The sequence below is a fragment of the Cygnus atratus genome, chromosome 1, assembly GCF_013377495.2.
Source record: "Cygnus atratus isolate AKBS03 ecotype Queensland, Australia chromosome 1, CAtr_DNAZoo_HiC_assembly, whole genome shotgun sequence".
NCBI classification, from domain to species: Eukaryota; Metazoa; Chordata; class Aves; order Anseriformes; family Anatidae; genus Cygnus; species Cygnus atratus.
In genome coordinates, this window is record NC_066362.1 from 36,434,449 (window position 1) to 36,460,552 (window position 26,104).

The 26,104-nt window shown below is 36.8% G+C and overlaps 1 protein-coding gene across 1 annotated transcript in view; it reads left to right on the plus strand.

Annotated features, from left to right (window-relative positions):
- Positions 1-26,104, plus strand: part of LEMD3 (LEM domain containing 3) — a 48,931-nt gene that overhangs the window by 20,585 nt on the left and 2,242 nt on the right. Inside the window, 10 exon segments of the mRNA XM_035544208.2 lie at positions 995-1,061; positions 8,083-8,150; positions 10,019-10,098; positions 10,183-10,331; positions 12,155-12,256; positions 13,150-13,252; positions 13,471-13,649; positions 20,442-20,523; positions 25,618-25,723; positions 25,806-25,884. Of these exon segments, the coding sequence (XP_035400101.1) occupies positions 995-1,061; positions 8,083-8,150; positions 10,019-10,098; positions 10,183-10,331; positions 12,155-12,256; positions 13,150-13,252; positions 13,471-13,649; positions 20,442-20,523; positions 25,618-25,723; positions 25,806-25,884 (1,015 nt within the window).

Consider the following 26,104-nt stretch of genomic DNA (forward strand, 5'->3'; position numbering starts at 1 on the left):
GTGTGTAAAATAGTTGGGAGCCATTCAAATTTTAAAATGTTGTCATGTAGCACTAGTGCAACAGGGAGTTATACTAAAAAATTTATATTTTTTTCAATGTGAGTAGGATCAGATATAAAAACTGTAAAAACTGGAAAATCAGATGTAAAAACTTTAGCATATCTTTGAATAAAGTTTTTATTCATATCTCAGCCATTTGAGTCTGCCCCAGGTATCAGGGCCAACTTAAAAACAAACAAAAGCCCACAACTTTTTAGAAATTTACTACTCAATGTATATAAGTGCTTGTTCCTTATCTTCATGTTTTCAATAATTCATTCTAATGCAAAAGGTTTCTGCCTATATTTCAATGAAACTGCTCAATGTCTTGGTAAAGAAGTTTAACTCTGTTGTAAGTGACAGTTAGGACATCTCATTTTCATCCTTGTTCTGGGAAATAGGCCTTTTTATACTAGCAGTATATGCAGGAAGCATTAACAAGGTTGTGTAGATCACATTTTTGTTGCTGTTTTTTTTTTTTCCAAATTGTGTTACTGTAGTTTGAAGGTAGATGGCAAAAAATCTAACTTTGCTATGAATCTTATGTGGGGAATATGGCCATAACATACACTAGTGTGGTTTGCGTGAAGTGTCACTGCATGTTTTTAAGAGTAAAACTTAAAAATTTATTTTTACATAGTAGCTTTCAAAAAACAAAAAACAGTGAATAACCTTCTGAGCTGTCAGTTTCAACTTGGAGATCCAATGGAGCCCAGACTGCAATCTAGTTCAGCTTGTCAGGATCTGAAATACCCGTATTGTAAATAAATGCTTTGATGCAGAGTCTATTGTTTACATCATTGTTGACGGGTAAAACATTATAGCTTTCCACTTGTGTGTGTATATATGTTTAAAAAAAAGATTCTGATGATTTATAAAAAAAAAAAATTGAAATAGATGCACATTCTTCTCTAGTAATGCTTATTTTAATGTTAATATTTTTTTCTAATTCTAGGAAGATGAAATAAATCTCATGATGAACAGCTTATATGCACTTCATGATAAATTGGCACAAGTAGCAGGTAACAAAAATTATTGTGACTAAGTGTTATTGTAACAGGTACAAAGAAGTCCATGCTCCTATAGTGATTTGTAACAATTGGTATATTCTGAGGCCCTGATAACCTTTAAGAGTTCCATTTCAGGAAACCAGAAATCTTATTTTACTTAGTGTCCTTTTCACCATTGTAGTATCTTTCATTGCAACATTTTTGAGTTAACGGTATAGGCTGCGTGTGTTGATCTCAAGGTTTTTTATTTGTCTTAATGCTTTATTAAACTGATGTTAGTAAAAGATTTAAATTTGCTGTATGTCATGAGGAATATGCATGTCTTTTAAAGGTAGTTATTTCATTCTAGTGGAAAAATTCTTGAAATATTATTTTGCAACAATAAAAAAAAGTTTAATGCAATGAACAGTAGTGGTTAAACAAGATTGCCTTGTTAGACAGATTAGTGCAATTTAACCAAACTAATTATATACTAATGCAAAGTTCTCTATATAGTAATGTGTTAGAGATGGTGTTTAGGCTTAATATTAATTACTGAGTATTCAAAGTAAAGCTGTTGTGCTTTTGCCTAGTGTCATAATTAACACGGCCTTAAATTGCATAGATACTTACACATCCCAGTAGGGAAATGGCAAAGTTAAGACTGGATTTATAGCTTTGACATCTGGTGAATATGGGGTTACAGCAGGATCTATTTCATGCTTATTAAGCCATTTATTTCTCATCTCTGCTTACTTAATCCATATAGCGTTTACAAGGCAGTGGTTCATTGTGGTTTTAAGTCTTACTGTTCTTTGTGCCACCTATTTGTTGAGCAACAGCAAGTGTCATTGAGAAGGCTTTTCTATGCATCCACTATTATCAGGTGCTACAGATGTTTCTCAAAGGGTGAAAGTGTGGAAACAGCTGTCCCAGATATGAGGCTGATTTGATATGCCTAGGACTATACAGGAAATCTATAACTTCGAGCAGCTTTGTAATTTAAATTGCATGAGTAATCTTCCTGCAGAAGTGTTTGTTTCCAGAGTATGTACAATATCTGTGGTGAATAAAATAGATGTTTGGACAAACTCCACAAATTTCTCCTTGTTTACATTTTGCTTTAACCCAAAGTAGTGTTAGAATGTTTTACCCGAATGCGTGCAAAATAGTATTTTCTTTAGTTTTAATATTGTAGCTTTCTGACTGTGTGTGCCTTGCAGTGTTTGATCTTTTGCCGTTCAATTATGTCTTGGTATGTTTTTATTTCAAACTATTTCATACTTAATAGATGGTGGCACTTAATTCTGTGCTGTAAGTCATTGGGGCCAAAAGATTTTTTCTTAGCTAATCATTTATCATCGCTAATCTGTGGTGTGCAGGAACATCACATGAGACCTACAGCTGTGTGCAGTAAAGCACTGAGTTGTATGAAGTGGAAGTACTGAATTATGCTACTTTCTTTCCTCTTGAAGAGAGAACATAACAGCTTTCCCTTTCCTCAGTGTTATCTGGCCCTCCAGTGGCTATACAGTAAATGATGTATTTGCTTGGATAAAAAGGTTTGGCATGGGTTTGACATTTCTCATGTCTGTGAAGGACAGTGAATTTTCTTCATTAGCTGGAATTTATTTATGGGGCTGTACATCTATTTAAATATACATAAATACACCTGTCTGTCTTGCAAAAAAGAGTTTATATGCTACAAGATGACTGACTACTTTCTTCCCTTGTTTTCAAAGATGCATTAGTCCCTGTTAGTCTATTCCTGGCCAGGAGAATCTTCAACACTTACCTTCAAAAAATACAACCATGCCTTCTGGTGAGATGATCCCCCAGATTGAAACCATATTGTAAGATTACCTGGTTGCTCAGCAGAGTAGCTTTCACACAGTCTGAAGAATGACTTGACTTCTGTCTGAGTATCAATAAATTATCCTCAGTGCCAGGTATCATTAAGGTATCAGAGAAAGGAGCCTGCCATCCATCTTTCAGTCCTGTGTTGATGTAGACCTGGCGCAATAGGTGGAAGCTGCTTAAAAGTCATAAAACACAGAAGGCTGCCAGAGAGATGCAGGGTCTAAGAGTGTTGATCTTGTGCGTAGTGCAGCACTGCAGAATAGAGGAGTAGGGGAATATAGTTTTACTAAAGTGCTTCTCTTCAGGTCTTTCTGTCACATACTTGGAAAAGTTTCCCTCGTTTTGTACTTGGCTATGAATCACTTGTTCATGTTATAACTATTAGTATTAGAAAAGAGGGATGGAAACTTGCACTAGTGTCTTCTGTTAGGCTTTATTCAGTGTCCTGGATTACCATGAAGAAGGCCAGTTCAGAATTTGGTTTGTAGCCCTCTTTGTTTAATTAGGCTTCTTAATTTTTTATTGAGGTAGTTTCTTGCCTTGTCAACTTCAATTGGAGAGCAAATGATGGGGCTTTTCATATAAAAGATGAGACAAAAGTTGTTTGAAGGAAGAAGAAGTCAGGGTAACAATTATTTTTTCATGTGACTTAATATACTGTGTTCCAACTGTAGCTGCCTATTCTGTACTGTGGTGCTCTGATATTATGTAAAATGATTTAATTATCCTGTATAAAAATAGCTTGCCCTGAATGTATCACTGTTTTCAGAATTATTAGTCTGTCAAGCCTATGGTGAGTAATGCCTACCTCAAAAGAAACTGCAGGGAGAAGCAGAATCTACTCGTTCAGTTCTGGGTTGAGGTTTATGTTCTTGTCCAACAGTTCTTTCTTAAAAACAACTTTTTGGAGATCTTGTGTAGTTTTGTACCTAACACTTAGTCCTAAAATAAAATCCGTGCTTTATTTAAATTAATACATGCCTAAGGGAAGTCTAATTACTGGATGTTTTTGTCGTTCATGGTGAGTCTTCAATAAGTCACATCCACTTTCAGTCAGGGGCACAAAACGAATAAGCCTAACCCCTGTCCCCACAAGAAGCAGCTACCTACAGATATGACCCTATTATCTTGTACACAAAGAATTTTTACTTAGTAAGATGCTGCTTCTGCTTGGCATTCTGCACAGAGTGCTCTGTCAGATTCAGATGGCTTTCTTCGGTGCTAAAGGACAGCAGAGGTCCTTGAGATGTGGGGCGAATTAGACTTCGGTAGGTGATAAGGCTTACTGATAAACCTGTGGCTGGAGGAGAATCCTGAAAAAACATCAACTGATCCTTAACGTTAATTTCAAGTGTTAGCTACTGTATCTGATGGCTGTCTCAGGCTTTCTGTTCTGTCACTCTCCTTAATCTGCAGTTCTTCAGGTTATTGATGTTTTGCTGTGTGTTTTTTTTTTTTTGGAGTGATTTAAAGACCATTTAGCAAGTTCTGATGCTCCTCAGTGTTAGACTGTTAAATTTGCCTTTGGGAGATCAGGTGTTCGTATTTGCTCTCACAGTGTTTATTCTTCTCTTAGTTTTTTTGGCTACCCGCTTTAGTGGCCTGCTGCTTAACCTCTAAGCAGGCGATCTGCTAAACAACTGCTTTCTAAGCTGTTTGCTTTTTGTAGTGGTTGACTGTGTTGCATCAAGATACCAGCTAGAGTTCTGTGTTAAATCCTTGGGTTCCTTAAAGTCTTAGCTTTCTGCTCTGTTTTGGTTCTGGTACTTTAAGGGATCGGTTTACATTATAAAGCAAACATTTTATGACTGAATACTTCTGTTAACTGTGCATGCTGCAGTTTGTCAATTAAACTAGATGCCCAAATGAAAGTCAATTTTAAATATTCTACTTTGTATGAAAAAGACAATTTCACTTCCTCTCTTGTCCTGAAAGCAGTTTTGAGCACAGACAAATGCCTCTTTAGAGCTGAGGCTTTAACTGCTTCTTCTTAATATTTCTAAGAGAAGAATCCAACTTACATGGCTTGCACAAGTGCATTAACATGAGCTAAAAGGTAATTTTGTGATTGTTGCTGGGATGTGTGCTACTTGCATCACCTCCGTACAAATGCAACTGGAACCGTTCTCTGATGGCACTTGAAACTGAAGTGGCGTGTCCAAGAAAAGACTGAGCAGGAAGGTCCGTGCTCCCTAAGCTTGCAATAGGCATTTTAGCAGAATGGCAACAGAGGAGCTCTTTTAGAAAGTGCTCAGATAGGTCTTGCAGGAGACCTGTGAGAAGACTTTTGCCCTGCTTCAGTTTTGTTCCTGGATATAGGGCCTCAAATGGAACAGTTAGGAAACATTTTTGGCTCAGACTATGGAAAGTGGGTTTCCAAGCCAAGTGGTTAATGATTGCACCAAAGTAATTCGAAGTAAGCCTTCATTTGCAGAACTGCTAGCTAAAGGAGCGACAGAAATGGCATACAGGAACATCCAGCTGTTTGTGGTAAAGCTGAAGGTTGTCTGACTTGTGAACTGCCTAACTTTCTGCAGGCTTTCAAATTCATGAGTTTCTCAGAAGATAGCTTTAAATGGTTCCCAGCAATAGGTGAGTTAGAATAAGAACTGCATCTCCAACAGCTTTTTGTACAGGACTCAATCTACATGACTCTGATTTGCTTTCTGGTATCAGGAGTGAGAAGCAGGATGAAAGTGACGTTTTTATTTATTTTTTTCCCCTGTGATTGTATGTGAGTAATTTGAACTGATGGGCCTTAAACTTTGTCAGATCTCAAGCAGCAAAACCATTTTTAAGGGGTAAATTTGCTCAGAGGGAGTATAGTCAGGAAAAAAAAAATTCAAAAGCAGTACTGTGAAGAAACTGCTGGCTTTTTAAAAATGAGACGAGAAGCTGTGAAGTCAGTGTGTTGGCTGCATGCTGCATAAGTGTAATTCCTGGAAGGAGGCAAAGAAGATTAGAATTTAAAACTATTAAAGTAGTCTAGTCTGCATCTAAGGGAGCATTTGTCTGCTTGTAAGGTGTAGTGCTGTGTTCTCAGAAGAGTGAAAATCTAAGATGAATCCTGCAGCTTGTTTTAAGAATGTTTGTTTTTTTCACAATCTTGTCTTCTGATTGCTTTTTTTTCTTTCTGTGTATTAACATCATCCTTTTTACTGTTTCTTGTTTCGATTCATACTTGGGCTTTCCTACTTATCTAGATTCTTACTAAGCAGCCTCCCCCCCCCCCCCCCCCCCAAACCCCAGACTCCTTAGCGGAAGAGTTTCTTCCTCCTGCTCCCCCAAGCTGTTTTGTTAAGTCAAAATATGACTGACATGCTTCAAGACCTGAGGTCTTACCAAACACAAAGAAAGCGTAAATGAATGAGTATGTATCAGACATGTCAATGTCATACAACCTAATAGCTGGGTGTGATCATACGTAAGGCTTCTACAGAGATACGTTTTGGTTTTGTTGCAGTCACTCCATCTGTTCTAGAGCTAAACCTGTGTTTATACCAGAGGCTATGAATACGGTATAGTTCTGCCAAATTTGCTAATCTTGAAACGTGAAATGATGGCACATGTAAATGTACAGGTTGTAGCGTTAATGCAGCACAAAACCAATGTCATTCTGTGAATGTCTACCTAAATTCCTTATGAGAATAACCTGTAACTCCAATTCCTGTGCTGACTTCTAAATTTAGTGGTTTTTTTGCAAAGGTGCTGTCAGTGTTCACCAGTGACCTCTGCAGTTTTACTGTCACAGTAGACCTGAGGAGCTTTGACTAAGTCTCAGATGTTGTGTGCTAATTATCAAGTGAAACAACTTTTAAAATAGTGTCTCTTCTGCTCAGTATTTGATTGAAAATGCACACAAGCAGGGAAGCTTAGTTCTAGGCCAGAGAACATATGAGCGCTCCGAAAAACTAACCCAGCAGTAGAAGCACATCCCTACTATGGTGATATGCTTGCAAGGCAAAATTCAGTTGTCTGTTGAAGTGTATTAAACAGAACATCACTAGCAGTCTGCAAAGGACTTGTGCTTCATAAAAATATGTATTTTTGTGGAACACTCTACTATGAATGAGAAGTGAAGATGCTTTCCCATAACTTGCTAATGTTTGCTGACTTTGTCAGATTGCCTTGGATGTGTTGGTAGTAAATATCTGTAGTTGCTCTATTTAAAGGGTAATCCTGTCTGGAATAGTTTCAACTTTAAATACTTTTTAAGAGCGTAAGCAAAAGTTTAAGATACTCATGCATATACAAAATACAAACTTTCCTAGCATTGCTGTAGCGTTGGGAATGATCATTTGGTATGGAATCAGGAAGGTAAGGTAGGCCTAACCCTGACTCAGTGACAGGCTGGCTTTCATTTCTATTGTTTCAGCACAGTAAAATTGCAGGAACAGGTACTAAGAATTTTTTAGAGATCAAGAAAAAAAGGATTTGCCATTCTCTGACAGTTTTTCACAACTACCAGCCTGGTGTTAGATAAAACTGGTGTTAGACCTTCGCCTTTTCTGTGTGACTTTAGGTTGGCATGACTGTCACCAGATTTTTTTTGCATAAATCGGATGCCTTCAGTTAAGTAAAAGTAAATCAGGAAGAAGATGGCATGTGGCTGTGAAGATTGACTGTGCCTTATTTCTTGACTGCCTCTGCAGACTTTCTGAAATACTTAGATGGTAAAACCAGCAGTTTGGGGGCATATTGGTATGTTGTGCATGTTCAGGAAGGTGATGAATTACTGTGTTAACGTGGAGCAAACTGAAATGTGGTAAATTCATAGTGCTGGAAATACTGCTGTGGATATGATAGAACTAGAACTAACTTGGTTTAATAGCTAATACATGTTTCAAAGTAAATGGAAATTACTTGGAAGAAGTTGAGTGAGGGTATAGCAACTTTTTAATTCTTTTGATTGTTCTTCATACGATCTTTTTTTCTAATTTCAGTGTAAATATTGACGTATATTTTCTGATCACATGAATTTGTATTGATGTTATTTGTATACGTTATTAGCTGTGACAATCTTTTTTTCATTGGGGGGTGCACTTTGTTCTGATTTTTTTCCATATATTTTTAAAGAATTATTTAGCTATTGCTGCTTGTGTAGATTACGTTAACCTTTAGCTTGTGTTAGGTGATTTTATTCTATATAGTGCAGAAATAAGGTGATCAAAATAAACAATTTTATTTTTACCAGGGGAACATGAATGTGGAAGCTCTATTCAAAGGAACCTTACCGTCCAGGAGGCAGCTGCATATTTAAAAGTAAGCAATTGCAGTATTTTTCATTGGTTATATCTAAGAGTTGTATAACTTAAAATTTTACTGTCTGGTTTCGTATTAGTGTAGTTTCACTTTAATGTAGTGACTGACATTCAATACTAAGTCAAGTATTATTCAGAAATGTTTATAATTGACTTCTTTAATACATGCTACTTAGCATTTTCACTTCGTGAGATATGGAGATTTTGTGGAAAAGGGAAGGGAAACAGAAAAACTGGCTTAATTGCAATGCAAGTGTAGGTACAGTGCTTCAGTGTCATGAAGGTTGTTTTCCCCCTTCAGTTAAAACACCAGGGTATAATGTCATTTGATGGAGATTGTTGACCAACAAAAAAAAATTATGAAACTCAAATTTCTAGAAGCTTCTCCAGAAATTGGTATGCAATATTTTGAGACAATTTTTCAGCTCTTAGTAGGAAAAGATGTTGTCTTCTCTTCTTTGGGAGAAGAGGCTGAAGCATGGGTCTGCAGTGAGCCTGACAGGCAGCAGCTGTATGGGACACCACTTGATTCTGTAAATAGAAACGGTCCAGAAGGGCCTTTATGGTAATTTGGTAGGCCTGCAATATTAGGATATCTCTGCCCTGCCTCCCTAAATAAAAGATGATTTCTTGTCTTTTCTTAGCAGCTGTAGAGTTTATTTTAGCACACATTAGACTACCCTTCAGTAGGAAGCTACTTGCATGTTTTGGGAGGGAGGTTAAGCTGATAAGACTTTTAATATATAAATGTACAAAAATACTGCATTTTGGCAAACATTTACGTAGTAAACAAAAAGGAAACGATGTTAAGAGTTTCCCAAAGAAGCTGCTAAAACTGGTTTATTTCAGATTATAGTTATGGATTGGCAATGATGTTCTATATCAGTTAAAAATAACAGTGCATTCTGGGACTACATGAAAAAAATAGGTTGATACCAGATAACACAATAGGCAAGACCATTGGTTAAAAGAATACTGGTTATCAGAGCTAAAAAAAAAAAAAATAGTTATAAATTCAAATTTCATATGAAAATCTGTCACTTGAAAACTTGTCACTTCATACAAAACCTTATTTAACCCTGCAGCTCCTAATTTTGGGAGTATAAATGCAATTGTTTTTTGCAGAATTTCAGTGTTCGGTGATAGAACTTTTTTCTCAAAGTGAAAATAAGTTAGCTGTTCCTATTTTTTTTTTCTTGAGGACTTTTCCTTTGAGCCTCATTAAAAAATTAAGATGGAGATAAAACCTTTCTGGACGGTTTCAGTTCAAATACAGTAACCTTATTTTGCTTTCCTCTTTATACAAAAGGATGTAAGGTGAACTCTGGAGGTGCTGCTCAGGTTGCAGTGAATGTTCTCCTGTGATAACTGATAGCAGTTAAATATGTAAATTCCTATGTAGTGATATCAGTTCTTGAACTACAAACATAAGATTATTTGAAAATGCCAGTTAAGAAGCTTGAGGAAAATCATGTAAAAAATTACCTCAGCTGATTTTTTAGGAGCTATTTTCAGCTAAGTTTATGTCTAGTTTGAGTTTTATTCCTGAAATAGATTTTCAATGAGCACCGCCTAGTGGCTGAATTTTTTTCCTCTGTATGTTAGTTTTCCTCTGTAGGTTAGAATTAAGTGTGATCATGACTAGAGTTTTCATATAGTCCTTAATTTGAAGAATATTAGTAAGTCCCATAGCTGCTCCTAGCATGTATGGATTTGCTTTGCCTATTGAACAGTTATGCAAAAACCGAAGCTTCAAGATCAAAGCCACACAGGTTTGACTACTAATCTGTGCAGTATCTGTATTTTATTGTGGCATGGTAACTTTCTGGTTATTTAGAGAATTACTCACTAATGTTTGTCTTTTGACAGAATTTAGATCCAGAATATGAAAGTGTACTTAACACAGCACTACAATGGATCTTGGATAGTGGGGAAGATGTTGGCATAAAGTAAGTGGTCTTTATTATAAAACTGTGTGTTCTGACAGACTGTATCTTTTTTGTAAATGACATTAATGCCATATTTTTTAACAGGTGTATTGGCAGTGACCCTAATGAGATGGATGTCGTTAATGTGACAGATGTGAAGTACCTGGAATCCACTAGTCCAAAGATGTCTTTCAGGTGTCGTTTTCGCCGTGCGTTTATTAATGTAACTCATAGATTATCAATATTGCTCTTGGGTAAGTTGTTTAAACAATCACCTTTTTGTTATAACTTGTGTATATTCATGGTGGAAAGAGCAGCATGTTTACTGGAAATTGTTATTCAGCCATATGACTTAGAGCTTCTGTCACTATCCTGGTTACAACACAGTCTGTTTTGCGCTTTCATACCACTATATTTTCACATTACTTGCTATCATCTTTTGCTGTAGTCAGCTGAACCAATCCCTTCTCTGGGAACTTCGGCCTTTTCCTGCCAAAGCAGTATCTTTTGCATTTAAAAAAATTCAAATTGAATGGATTTTGGGGGAGGAAAAAGCTCAGGAAAAAGATGTGATGGCCTTAATTTCAAGGCTATTTCACTGTTGTTTTGTAAACTTTAAAAAAATTGTCTTCTCTGTAGCTACGTTTCTTCTTCTAGGAAAATTGAATTACTTGGTTGTCTCCAAAAATTCTTACCTGTATGTCTCTGTTGTAGAAAAGGTATTTAATCCTTCACTAAGACTTCCTCATTTGATCTGTGATAGTTCTCTAGTTAAGTTTCAAGTAGTTTCAAGTGTATTTAATTCTTGGCCATATTCAAAATGATTCAGGATAACGATGTGTTCCAGCTGAGCGTAAGCACTTCAGTCATTTCTGTGTGGCCAGTTAGAAATACTGAAGATACAGTATTGATCTCATGCACGTGTTGAATATTCAGGGGATCATGTATTCCAGTATTTTAACAACCTCGTAGTTAAAAATAGAAGACCCCCTTCACTAGCCTTCTGACAAACCAAAATAATTGAAGGCAAGCTGACCCAAATGTCTATCTTCCTGATAATAGTGGGTACGAGTTGTCCTGGAATGTGGAGACAAAACTTAGTATCCGAGTCAACCACCAGTCTCATCAGTCATGCTGAGCAAATTGCTCAGTGTTCCAACTTTCTCATCTGTATTTGAGATTAATATGAAGTACCTTTCCAGAAACAGAGCATTGTCTAAAAGCTGGATCTATTTTCATTAATTAATAGCCATTTTGGCCTAAAGTGATGATGTCCCTCAGTCTCTTTTTAGCTATCAGTTAACGCTGCTGTGTGATCACTGGGGTATGAAGCAAACTATGCAACTACAATTTGTTTGTGTAGGTATTTTTTTGCTTGAAACCATGGGTGAATGGTGCCCTCAGTTTGAGATGCAAGAAATAAGATTTTGATTTTCAGCTTATGCTGTTGGCCTTCTTAACTAGATTGTCCTTTTTGGGGAATAATCTTTAAACTAATAGAAAAGGAACGTTTATCATTGCAAGAAATACAAATTTGTAGCTGAACTGAAGCAGTCCAAATTAATTAGTTTTGACCTGTATAAATAAAGCATGTGACTTGTCCTTAAGTTAGTGAATATTATGCATTTTTAAATCTGAACATGTTCTGAATTGCGAGTTTATACAACTTTTAATACGATTTTGAATATTTTCAAGGTAATTATTTTAGTGCTTTTCATCACAAACGGGTTAAATTTCAAAATCCCAATAATGCCAATTGGATACCAGGCTATTGTTAAAATAATTAAACATTTTCGTAAAGGTAGCTGCTCTTCAAAGGTTGAGTTGGTGTTGCTATGCTAGTAAAATATAAAAATACTAACAGCAAGTACAGTATGCATCACTAGCTTTGAATTTTGAATTTAAAATGCTAGCTAGTTCAACTGACCTTCGAAATATGTGGTGTAAAATTTGTAAATGTGGTGTAAATGTGGTGTAAAATTTGTAAAAATTGATTCAGAACTGATTCAGAAACTGAAAATTTGATCAGAACTGATGTTCTGATACTGTTTAAAGAGTGTTTTACATCTTAATGCAGGTGTAGCAATGGTCTGGGGAGTCTTGCACTACATGAAATATCGTTGGGCAAAAGAGGAAGAGGAAACAAGGCAGATGTATGATATGGTGGTAAAAATCATAGGTATGGCTTCTTTATTCTCATATGTGATGTATCAGCACTGTATAAGCTTTCAAAGTACTTGCCTTAATTCAATCAATTGGGTTTTCTGCCTGTTCAGTTGTCATCATGCTGTGGCAGCTCTTGGAAAAATGCCTGCTTTGTGTTTTTTTATACATTGTACACTAAACCTAATCAAAGTTTTTCTTATGGAGATTTAAATCTAAGTAATAGCTATAATAAATCCACATTGGCATGGCAGTATTTTATCTATATTGAAAGAACTACAAATGTGATGTTTGTTGACTAGACATGTGGCAACAATGCTAAAAGACAAAACAGATACAGGAAGCAATCTCTATGCAAAACACCAACGCCTAAAAATGTTGCTAAAACAGAATGCATGGTAGAATTCTGATATTCTGCCTCTCCACTTCAAACTACAGTGGTTTTAGTAGTGTGTGTTCATAGCTTTTAGTGCTATTTTGGGGGATGTATTTTTACTTAAATTGTTGTACTGCTTTCAGCTATGACAGTCGTCATAAATACAGAGGTAGTAGAGCTGTTTTCTTGCTTTAACGTTTTCATACTTTGTTTGTCAGTCAAGTTTTGTTGGGGTAGGTGGAAAGCACTTGATTTCCGAAGGTGGCTGTCTTTGTTAGCAATTAAAAGTAGCAATCGAATAACTGTAAGAACTCTTTTTCCTGTGTTCCAAAGTTCTTTTGGGGTACTTGGAGGCATTGGATGTGTGGTTAGCTTTCTTGATTTGCCTTCAGCATGGTTAGGAGTAAAAATGCTTCAAAACTATAAATTACTGAAATTTGGAAGGGGGCTTCGGAGTAGCTGTGCATAGTCACAATTGATATTTTTCTTTGTATAAACTACATAATTATATGTTTTTCTTACGGTGTTCTCAGATGTTCTAAGAAGTCACAGTGAGGCATGTTCTGAAAATAAAGACTTGCAGCCTTATATGCCTGTTTTACATGTGCGTGATTCTCTAATACCATCTCAGGAAAGGTATGTACCCGCCATACATACTGAATTTTATTGCATGGAATAAAGCATATAACTTCGTAAAAACCAAATTGGTAAATTAATTTAATGTTAGTAGGTTACATGGTGTAATATTCTTATATACATTTGGGGAAAAAACACTGGTTTTCTTTTAAGTGATGGATGTCAGCTGTGCAGGTTGCTATAATGCTAACATTGTAATTCTTTCTTCATTTTTTAAGGAGGAAAATGAAGAAAGTCTGGAATAGAGCAGTTGACTTTCTTGCAGCAAATGAATCTAGAATTCACACGGAGACACAAAGAATAGGTGATGCTGAGTTCTTGGTATGGAAATGGATGCAACCTTCTGTACCATGTGACAAAATCTTAGTAATACCATCGAAAGTGTGGCAAGGCCAAGGTATTGCAAATATAATTGTTTTAATTTCTGCTTCTAACTTCTAAGAGGTATTTTGTCACTTGAGAATGGAAGACATTTTCTCTCATAACTTCAGCTATCATTATGAACTGCCATTTTTGTCATCTCATTCAGTAGATTTACTTGTTATGTGCATTCAGCGTCTGCCTTGTTTTCAAGCAAAATAAGCTTTTCTAGTATAACTAAGGGTATACAGGCAAAATGAGTTCCTTGTTCTTTTCCATGAATTAAAAAACAAAAACCCCATCCAAGTCCTTTCCTTTAATTGGTTGAATTTTGACATCCCTTATGCTCGTTGGAAATTATGAAATCATTTTTATCTGACAGTAGGTAAATCAGAGCTTTTAGACCAGAATTTCCTACCATTTAGTTATCAGTCAAGTACCTTAAGGCAAAGTTTGGAGGAAGAGCAGTGTACATATCCCAGCAGATTCCCTTTCAAAATATAAGACTTCTCAATCAGCAGAATGTAGATTTTGAGCATCTTCTAGCAGTGTTCTGGTTCTTCTTATTCTGCATTCATATTTCAAGCTCTTTGGCACAAAAAAGCACTTGCTTTATTAGAGCAGGTTGTCATGTGAATTTCGTGATGGTCTGTCACTTAAACTTTATCATGGAGCCAAGTGGCAAGAATCCAGTGAGCTGCATTTGTCTGCCGTGGTCATCTTTTCATAGTTCTATTTTTTTTTCATGTTAAGCTTTAGTCAACGGAAAACTTAAGCCAGAAGTCTTGAATTCTGGGTTGCAACATAAAAGAATGATCGTTTCTATCAAAATCTGTATAGGGAAGTTAAATGTTTAAAGTGAAATCTTTGCCAATTGTTTAAATCTTGAGAGTCTACAAGAATTTGTCTTGCATATTATGTTCTTCTTGAAGTCTGTATTCTTCCATCAGTGTGACTGTTGTAAGCTCTGTACAGAATCCTAGTTTATAAATTTGGTGGCTTATTTTGATGGCAAGGGAAGAAGGAGCTGCTGCTTCTACAGTTTTTAGTTCAACTTACTTTGTTAATTGGATGTTACCAAGGTTGAATCATGCGTTACTTCTATGACATTGAACTAGATGTTGAAAGAAGCTTTGTTAAAAACAACAAACAGACTTCTTGCTCTTTTTGGGCACTTAAGCAAAATTCCTACTGACAAGCAATTATACTCTAGTTTTATGCTCTTCTGGAGCATGCTAATTTTGATCTTGGTTTAACTAATGCATATAGTAACCAGCTTAAGTCTTTTTGTTTTTATTGGTATACATTTCTATTTGTAAGAAACAATATTTTTATTGTTCCCTATAAAAGAGGGTATAGTTTAGAGTGACCTCTTCAAATGTAATTATTGCCTTTCCAGACAGAAGAAGCTTCTTTGTGGCCTGGAACAGTTATACTGAAGCAGACCTGATTGCCTGAATAAAAGGACTGCTAACATTTCAGTTTTGTCCCAGGGCATTTGTACATGTCCATATGTTACGTGTATGCTTTCATCCCTTGGGTCTTAAGTTTTGCTTTTTGTATGTTCAAAGCAAAACCAAGCAATTCTTTCCCATCAAAACCAGCGAATATTTTTTGAGACGTTCGCAAATACTTGAAGTGTTATTTGATGAGGGTCTGAGTTTCTTGCTTCTCTGCAAAATGTTATGTTGGGGTATGATTAAATATCGAAGTTATGCCATTGTTTTTAGCTTTATACTTCTCATTTTTAATCATTCATTGGAAACGAGCTGTTTTTTTAACCTTGTAAATAATACTACAGGCTTGAGGCTTTGCAGTTACTGTCTTGAAATAATAATAGCATAGCATTCTGCTGTGACAACTATATCATTCATTTCAGTTTTTCAAAATTTTAGTAAGAAGTGAGTAGTAACTTTTTATGAGAGTTGCAGAGCTTTTTTTTTCAGGACGTTGTCTATCAGGGATATGTGAGTATTTTAAGTACAGTACAGAAGTGGTGGATGTTTACAGCTTTTTCTGTTCCACCTCTGTAATACTGTCATGGTTAATTTTCAGACGTTTAAAATGAATTGTGTCTGCAAGTTATGTATATTGCAGTGCCAAATATTTTATGTTGTATATTCATCAATACAGGCTGTGAACCATGATGCTCCAGTTCTGGAATTTCTCATTTACTGCTCATTTGCGCTCTCAATTTTTCTTGTCGTGTGTGATTGCGATATAAATCACTTCATAAAATTCTGTCCTGTATCAGAAATCAGTCTGGATTTTCCCTCATGTGGAAGACTTCTCAGTTGTGATAGCCCAGGTGTTGCTTTGCTACATGAAATATTAATTCAAGACTCCAACAGAGTTGTAGCTTCCAAAACTTCTTAGAAAGCTACTATAGTAGCTAATGTTAGGTATCATATGAATCTGAGCATCTAATACCTACCGCCACATACTGTAGACGTAGACAGAATAGTTTTACCTGTCAGCTGTGGCTTTTAGCTAGAATACATATTTGATAGGTTCCTTCTATGCTTTTACTGCTGCATACGATATGTTAAGTGCTATCCTGTTTCAATTCTTTCAACAGCTATTTTCCTAGTTCTTGTTACGTTTGTAGTTCAGCCTTTGAAGAGTTGAAATAGTATACTTTGGCTATAACAGAAGAGCCTGGGAGTTGCTGAAGGAGCAAAGTTTTTTGGTTTCTGTGCATCTTAGTACCCAGTTAGCATCACAGTTTAAAAAAAAAAAACCAACCTTGAGATCTGGTGTAGGTCTGTAGCAGAACACAATACTTAAGAGTATGTGGAATTGAAGAAGAAAGCCTATTGACCTGTCAACGTGTGCTGGGTTATTGATGTATGATACCGTGCATTTTAAGTATGGGACCTGTAGCATGTGTGAGGATCTAGGCTCTGCTGTATCTGCGTTAGCATCCAGAGTTCAAGTGTTGTTGCATTTTGTTCAGTCCTTCAGGGTGCAGCCTGCACTTTCACAAGTGATAGCTTGTGTTTTGTTTTTTCCAGTCTGTCTGGTGATGGTGATCTTACTGTGAGATACCATCTCCTGGTATGGTTAACATATTTGTCAAAAAAAAGAATGGGTAGGTAAACTCACTGTAAGATGGACAAATATGAGCAGTATTCTGAAAAAAATGTATAGGGTAATTGTCAATTCAAAAATCTTGTTCATGCAAAATTATAATTTAATTAGAGCAGTGAAAGAAATATTTTTAGTGTTGAATTTGCTTTTGAAAGAAGCATGTCTTCAATAACAGAAGTTCTAAGGAAAAATATGTAGGGTGAGCTGCAAAGTAGCTAAACTAAGTGATAGCTAAAGTTGCTTTACAGCTCTGGAGACGAGATAAGGTTCTCTGAACCTCTGGATTCACCCTGGGTTACCACATCTAGGGTGATATTTCATCCTGCAGAATGCAAGATAATCTGTTACCTTGAGTGAACGATAGCCCTCCTCCCTCACTCGTGAGAATACAATCCTTTCTCCGTGTTGAAAAGGCTCTCTTTACTGCAAGAAAATTGTGGAAAATATACTTGAGGGAGAATGCTGTATCCTTTCCACCTTAGTTTTCTGTAGCTGAACTTAGCTGAATTAAACCTCATCAACCACATTGTCCTTTCTTAACAACATTTAGTAGTAATACTTCAATGTCAATATCTTTTCTCTCTAATGAAGTCTTGTGTGTTGTGTGAAAGTGTATAACTTCAGTGCATTCAACTAAGCATTTAATCTTTTTTCTCTTGACTTTGATAAGAAGGGTTAGTATTTCATAAATAAGTGATCTGGGACTTAAAGTGAATAAATCTGTTTCTCAGAAATGTATTTATCTGCATCTTGTGAAAGTCTTCAATCTTATGTGCATCAAATCCACGTCTGAAGATCTGTTGGGCAGTTTTATAAGTCGTGGTGGAGATGACAGGGAATCTTTTTTGCAATAATACACTAGTGAATCAAGAGGTAGAGCAAGCTGTACCATGTTTTCTTAGGTGTTCGTTTTGAAGTCTGTGCAATTGCCCCTTCTTCCATCATAGACATATTCCAGTCACAGTGGTACAGGGCTTGTTGACAGTGGTCACCATTAGCGGCTGCTGTCTGAACGCCCATGATACTGTCACATTCAGTTTAAGGTAATAAAGCACATTATGATTGAGATACAAAGTTCCTTGCTTCTCTTGAAGGTTCTTGCTAGTCCTAAAGAGGAATTTATGGAAGTCCTAAATGTTTTCTTGTCACTGGTTTACTGTATAAAATTGTTTATTTTCCTTTCCTTATCCACCTTTTCACCCTCAGCTGGTAATCTTAACTGCTGAGACCTATTCAAGAAAAGAAACAACAGATGAGATGCTGAATTATGATGTAGCTTGGACTGTTGTCCTGCAAGAATGCTTGCATATGCTCTTACTTGGAGGAACTCTGTTGTGAGAATATTTTGTATGTTCCATGCCAGTGTAAATTTTTAAATAATTAGTACTGTGATCAGAATAGATTTGTCACCTAGTAACTGAAACTTGCTCTTTTGTGGGGAGGGAGTAGAATTAATTGTTACAGACATCTCTTGAACTTCACTGCGTATCTGTTTACTACACTATTTTGAATTTTGCTACATAGGTACAGTACTTTGCCCGTTTCTTGGTTTAGCCTCCCTTTTCAGTCTGATTTCTGGGATTTCTAGTATATGTTTTAATGCCTATGGTAGCAATTATTTTGTGTATCGGTGATTTCTGTAGTTATTTTTTCCATGCAACGTAGATGGAGCTTTTTGTAAGCACCTGAGATCCTCATGGGCTTTTGTTTGGAAGGTGATCAGAAATTGGAGCTGATAGAGCTTGGTTTTATAGATATCTACATTAAAAAACAAATTTTTTGGTTATTTTTGCATAGCTTAGCTGCCTTCTTAAATTACAGTATTTTTTTTGGAGTTCAAAAACAACTTCGCAGAAATGTTGGTCCTGTGCGCCAAGGGTCTCTGCAAATAATCTCACCATTCTTTATCATTGGATTAAAAGGATGTGCTGAATAAACCTAGCTATTAACAATCAGCACATAATTTCCTCAACCCCACGCCTTTTCAGGTCCAGGCCCATGACTAGGCTACCCCAGATCACCTTCTCCAGTGTGGTGTGGTGCCCCAGTGTACAATATGCTGGTGACATTTCACCTTCCCTTGATCTGCTGGAGCCAACCTACCTGAGTAAGGTAAGTCCATCTATTTTTCAATGTTGCTTAGTTCTGTAAAGTTTTTATTGTATACCCTACATACAATTTGTAATCAAGGGCAAAAAACTTTACAAAACCATGTGCTATTGAAAAAAGGACTTGTCCTTAAGCTATAGGCAGCTCAGAGATAGATGCAGTGTCACCAGCATATTTAGAAAAACATTCCCAAGAAAAACTGGACAATTGTAGGTGTTGGTGACTTGGATAATGTGTGTATATCTTCTTATTACAGCATTTCTAGTTATTTGTGGAGGTTAAGGTTAGATTCAGAGCCCACATTTTCTAACTTCTATTTGGTAATTGCATGTTTGGGTTTTGCTTTTTTATTATTTTTTGCCTTAAATTTATGTAAGAACTAAGTCGTCTATGCTGTATCTTCAGGCAGTGAACTTTCTCGTGGTCAGTGCTTGCCTTTCACATGCAGTATCTTCTGTGTGACTGACAATAGGTGTTTTTTGGTGGATTATGGAAGAGCAGTGGTGTTCATATATGTTGGGTATACTTCCAAGATTTTGTTTTTAAAGGTCAGCAGTAAGAAGCACTGCTGCCTAAAACTTAGACTTCTAACACTTGAAATGTGACATCTTGAATCTGTCAAACTTCAACAAGGTAGGGACCAAAAAAGGAGAAGCGTTAGCCTCAGCTTGGTGCATCATTACGTCTTGTTGAGATTTGTAGTCTTATGTTTAAACTCTTCCATCTACTCACCTCCAGATCTTCAAAGTAAAACTTCCTTCAAGCCTTGAAAGTTGTTTCACCAGGTTATGCACTTTGTTGGGTCTTCTCATGGCATGGAAGTACCTTATTTGAATCTGAAGGGTCCTGTATTCCTTTTCTTACGATGCAATCTTCTGTTGCAACTCCCAAAGGGAGAACTTGAGAACTTCAGAAAGAAGATAGTATTCATTTTAGAAGCTTAGATATTTCATGGGACTGTTCAGCTTTGAAAGAGTTACTCTGCTGTTATCTTTAATTTCCATTTTTCTTGCATCTGTTATGTCTTCTGCATTTCATTTTGTGTTTTTTAAGTTTCTCAATGTGCATGTGGAGTATCTAAGGTTATGCAAGCTCCATCCTTGTAGAGGGCTACTTGACAGTTGTTATTGAAACTCAGATGGAATGAAACATCCATCTCCGTGTCTCTTAGGCAAGCGGACAGTAGACTGCCCCAGAAGTGGAAGAAATGAAAATTTATTAGGTACTTAAAACTGGTTAACCTGCAGCTCCAAAGATTTGCTCCAGAAGTTAAGAATATCCATCTTTTCACAGAGACACAATGCCAACGCTTTCTTTTCAACTGCATAGTATTTAAAATACCTTCCATTCCTTCCATTTACTATGGCCCAAACATAAGTGAATGCGTTATCAACTAGATTGCATTACAACTAGAAGTTATAAATATTAAAAAAAAAAAAATCAATTACTGGGTATGATCTGCTTTTGTCAGTGTGGTAGAAGACTAGGGAGACTTATTTGCTTGAAGGTTTTTCATGTGTGGATGAAAGTATTATTTTGAGTAATACCTTTCTGTTTTTAATGTATCAAATGGTTAGCTAGATGTATTTATTGACTTCCATAATACCTATTAAATTTGTTTATTTTATAGCATTTCATCTAGATAGAAGAAATTCGCCGCCAAACAGCTTGACACCATGTCTAAAGATTCGCAATATGTTCGACCCAGTTATGTAAGTTTAAAAAAAAATCTCACTCTATTTTTGTATTGATTTGGAAGTGTCTACTTTTGCTCTCTGAGAGGGGTTTGGAAGAACAGAGTAAACATGCATACCTTGAAAGAAGTGTAAGTATATAGTGTATTTGAATGAGTAACAAACTTTGCTTCATGTGCCAGGAGTTAAGGTAGAATAAATAAGTAATTGTAGCCTTTTAAAGCTTCACCTTCTGTCATGTTATATCCTCACTGGCTGTGGACTAGATCATGTTAGGAGTTGGGGTCTGACATTTAGGGCACTAACACATAGGTTATGCCAGCTACACCTTTCTGGTCTTTGAAATCTGGTTTGTCCAGGGCAGGGACTCCAGAAACCTCTGAAGTAATTTATTCCCTGATATGATTACATAATGGAGAAAAGAGGATGCTATGCTGCCTGACAAAGTAAAAATAACATGCTAATTGAGACTGAGGAATATGAGAAGCTGAACGCAAAACAAAAGCTATCGATAAGAATAGGGAATAATAGGAAGTAGGAAGAAAACAGCAGAGACACAAGTGATTGCTAACTTCAGATATACATCTTCCGATCTGTTTCATTTCTGTTTCTAGACCTGCTTAATTATTTTAGCTTCTTGCCTTATTAGTTGAAAAGCTGTTAGTTAATTTAGTTGAGGATCTTGTTATCCCTAGCTTAGAGAACTACTCTAAAAACTGTTTTCAGTGGCTTTAAGGCTTTATGACTATTATGGGCAGAAACCCCAGCTGTTGCTTCTTTCATAGATTCCAGCTTGCAGTAAGGTGAATGACCGAACTTTTAGGTGTTTTGAGGCAAATTCATAGCTCCTTCACTAGAAAAAAATTTAAAAAAAAAGATTTAATGAGAGTTTTGGGTGACATCAATTGTCCTTGCTACAAAGGAGACTTCGTGAGCTATATTGGTTGGTCTGACTAGTGCTGAAATCCAGTCCTGAAGCTTCACTGTAATATTTATGGGTATACTGCATTGGTTTTATTGTTTCCAAACGTTAGCTGTTCAAAGTGTATCCCGTTAATGGAACTGGTAACTAGGATGTTTCTTTCTTCGAAATAGTCCCTCCTTATAGGCTATGCATGTGCTGTAGGCTTCAGTGTTGCTTGACATAGATTGGGTCAGTATTAGAAAGTACGTTTAAGCTAAACTTTATAAACTAGTTGTTCTCTTTCAACTTCTCCTTAGCGCCTCTGTCCAGTCAGCTATTTGAACATTACAACTTGTATCTAACATATTCATGTTTTAGATCTTTTCTTTTGGGTGTTGTGTTAGCTCTATTACTGAACTGCTGAATTATAGTCCTAGTGGGATTCCTAATCCAATTCTGTATTGCACCCTCTGACCCATTTCTCTTCCATGAGGTGTCTTACAGAGGATTTACTTTTTTTCCACATCCTTGCAATAATTTACAAAACAAAAAGCACCTCAGTGCAAGAGGAAATACTTTATTCAACTGTGTATGTCAAAAGGAAGGAGGTTTATGTTCTTATCCCAGTCTGAAAGAAATGAATGCTTTCCTTGACCTTCTAAAATGCAGACTGTACCAGTGTATGTGATTAGGTTGGCAAATAGTTTGATTTCAGATGAGAAGTATGCCGAGGGTGCAAGGTATGGTTAACAAAGCTTTAGTTGTTCTTTAAGTCAAGCTATTATATGCAAGCTATAAATGACTAAGTATGTTTCAACAATATGCCAGTAGCTGGTAGAAGCCATCCGTAAAAGCGGTCTTTTCTCTTGATCTGAGAATCATCTGGAGAACATGCCAGTTAACTTGTATGTATCAATGCCGGCAGAGTCAGGAACCATCTTTCCATTTCCAAAAGTCAGGAACTTACCTGAATGTTGTGAACCCTCAGGCCGCAGCAGCTAACTTAAAATTTTTGAGTAGTTTTGGGTGTATGCTCTAGGCGTTTACTATGCCAGACACCAACCTGTATTCTAAAACATCAGTCTAGGCATCATTTGGATAAACCATATTTGTTTTTCTGTATCTGCCACTAAATTGGTGGCAAGAGTTGTTCATGAAACGTGGTTAGCATTCCTGCAAGAACCACCTTGACAGCTGATGGAACAACATACATGTGCAGGATCAAGGAAGGGCAAGTCATGCCTTTTGGGGGGCCTGTTTCATTATGGGAAATTCCAAGTTAGTTTCAACTGTTAATGTTTCGTGTGCAAGTTCTGTAAAACAGAAAAAGCAGACTAGACTAAGAATACACTTCTGTTTAATTTCCAAACAGGAAATGAGCACTTGGAAGTAATTCAGTGACTTGCAGTATTTGGGGGAAAAAAAAAATCTGGTTTATACCAGACCAGCAGAAAAGCTGATTGCCCACCCTGCTCTTCTTGTGTTAGCTGGCTTTCTGATAACAGCATGCTTCTCAAGAAAATCTGACCCCTTGGACATGAGTTCTGAGCTGGGCGGGAGGGAATGCACCAAGGGCAAGGTTTCCAGGCTTTTTCAACTTTGACTTTAGTTCCCTAACATCCTGAGCACAGCATGTTATTATTTAGAAAATACCGCTGTTCAAACTGTTACAGAACTGGAAGGAACTTGTATATTCCCTTCATAGAATCAATTCAGAATACAGAATCACAGAATATCCCGAGTTGGAAGGGACCCACAAGGATCGTCAAGTCCACGAGTTCCCAATTTAGGTTGGGAAAGACCTCTAAGATGATCAAGTCCAACTGTTAACCTAGCACTTCCAAGTCTACAGCTGTACCATGTCCCTAAGCACCGCATCTACGTGTTTTTTAAATACCTCCAGGGATAGTGAGTCAACCACTTCCCTGGACAGCCTGTTCGAATACATCACAACCCTTTCAGTGAAGAAATCTTTCTTAATATCCAACTTCAACATCCCCTGGCACAACTTGAGGCCATCATAACTTGAGGCCATCTCCTCTTGTCCTGTCGCTCGTTGTTTGGGAGGAGAGACCGATCCCCATCCCACTACAACCTCCTTTGGAGTAATTGTAGAGAACAATAAGGTCTCCCCTGAGCCTCCTTTTCTCTAGGCTAAATAAACCCTCAACTGCTTCTCATAGGATTTGTTCTCTAGACCCTTCGCCAGCTCTGTTGTCCTTCTTTGGACACACTCCAGCGCTTTGCTTCAAGTGAGGGGCCCAAAACTGAACACAGTATTTGAGGTGCAGCCTCACCAGAACTAAGTACAGGGGGACAATCGCTTACCTAGTCCTGCTGGCCACACTATTCCTGACATAAGCCCTTCATTTTGAGCTGTCTAGTAGAAAGAAAACATTTGGTCCTTCAGTCTGAGTAGGATATATCTTCTAATTTTTGCAGGGTTTTAAGTTGTAGGTGTTTTCCACTGGAAAGTCTCCTTGCCACTGGAACCTTCATTTGCATCTTTTGCACACTTGTGTCCCTGTCCTACTTTGTTTATATACGATCTTCCTGAGTAAGTGGCATCAATTGATTCTCTAACCAGTCAGCATTAAATATCAGAAACAAATCTGGCATTCGATGTTGCCAAAGTCCCTCAAGTGTTGTCTTACAGACTGTCTTGACACAAGTAGATGTGGAAAGATGAGTTTATGGCTGCTTGCAGTTTCAGAAAGGAAGGTGATGGCAGGCAGGTAGAAGGGGAGGACAAACCCCTAAAATATGGATTGCTCCTTTTGATTCTTAGGATTGAATTTTTTAAAGCAAACTGTGAGACCCAGTTTACCAAATATTCAATAGCTGAAGTACTAAGTAGGCCCCAGAGGCAAGAAGCTGATGTCAAGTTTTAAAGAAACCACTCAGCTGCCAAGGATGAGATTGTTGGGAATGTGGGGAAGGAGGATGTTTACTCTCTGTGGACTAAACATGAGTAGACTTTACATTGGTCTTCAGCTAAACAATTTGGTCCGTGTACTCTGAGGGGGAAAAAATCATTGAGTGACAGAAGTTACTTTTCAAGGAAAAAAAACATTGATTCTATAGCAAGCTGCAGTGGAATGAAGCCTGAAGAATCCAAGTGTACTTATTGGCTGTGTGTAGCTCTAAGTAGTTTCTTTAATCAAGAGCAGTATAAAATGTTTTCTTTTAGAGGAGAAAAATGAAAATGAGTCACATAACTAAAACTTGTGTGGCTGTTGACAGAGTAGATGCTCTGTAGCTGCCCATGAATTTGATATTTGTATGTAAGAAGTTGTACTTGCGTGCAAGTACTTGTACGCACAATTTTATCCTTAAGGGTTTTGAACTTCAGTATCATGTGCTTCACACCCGAAGGAAACTTTCTATATTTTCTCACAGGTTTTTCCAATGTCAGATTGAATTCCTATGTCATGTGATTGAATAATTTTAGGTACTGAATGGAGAATGCTCAAAACCTCAATTTTTTATTCTAAATTTGTTGTAAGGAGGTACCTCTTAAAACGTAGTTTTGCACTTCATCTGAGTTCTTGATCTCAGCTCTAGGTAATAGATTAAAGATGTACAGAGTAGCCTAGTGTAAGAGGAAAAAATCTGTAGAGCAAACTACAGGATGCTAAGGACCTGGCATGATGCTGTATGCACTTTGAAGAGTTTGACTTTGGACCACTCTAATCTAGTCCTATGGACTGAATGCCTCTTAGCAGCTGTGGTATGTTAAATGCCCTCTTGAGTACATTATCGAGTTAAAACCAAAAATGATTTTAGTTGGTTTACTCTGAGGTGATTCAATAATGCAAACCAATGCATGGGGATGAGGGAGAGATTTGCTTCAGGAGCACGCCTGGTCAGACTTAGAATTCTAATGTAAACTCGCCCAAATTTGGCACTCTTTTGAACTTTTTTAATAGTACAGTATCAATCATTTATTTTGTTAGCATATGGAAATGTATTTCGAATTAACTGTTATATTGCAGCTTTTGGGTGTGGATGGTTTTGTCAGGTTTCATGGCAAGTACAGAATGAATTATATGAGAAAACGTGTTTCTATGAAAACTATTGGATCATAATCTGTATACTTCAGACTAGCATTCTTTCATGTTGCTAGAGTTACTAGCACAGTTATTTGTCATATTTTGCAAGCTTTTAGAAGATGACATGCTTAATTAAACCTTTCATTGTTTGCTTAGGGAAATAGGTGATCACTGGCATCTAGCAATTCAAGAAGCAATCTTGGAGAAATGCAGTGATAACGATGGAATTGTTCATATTGCCGTAGACAAAAATTCACGTGAGGTGAGTGTCTTTCCAGTGACACCGTAATACTGCTTCTCCTTGTCAGCTGGACTTTTAACAAAAACTCTCTTTCTTAATGCAGGGTTGTGTATATGTCAAGTGTCTATCTCCAGAGTATGCTGGAAAGGCTTTTAAGGCATTACATGGCTCTTGGTTTGATGGTAAGAAATCGGGGTTTATGACAAAACTTGTAGAAATGGCAGAGGATGGGTGTGGTTTTAAATGTCCTTTTAAATGGCAAAGTGTTTAACATCTGAAGTATTGAGCTGTAACAAAAAAATGTCTTTAGTAGTCACTGTCACCTGGTAAGCTAATTTCCATGTAATGAAAATGTTTGGGTTTATTTGCTATATCTTGAAACAAAAATTAATAATCCTAAAC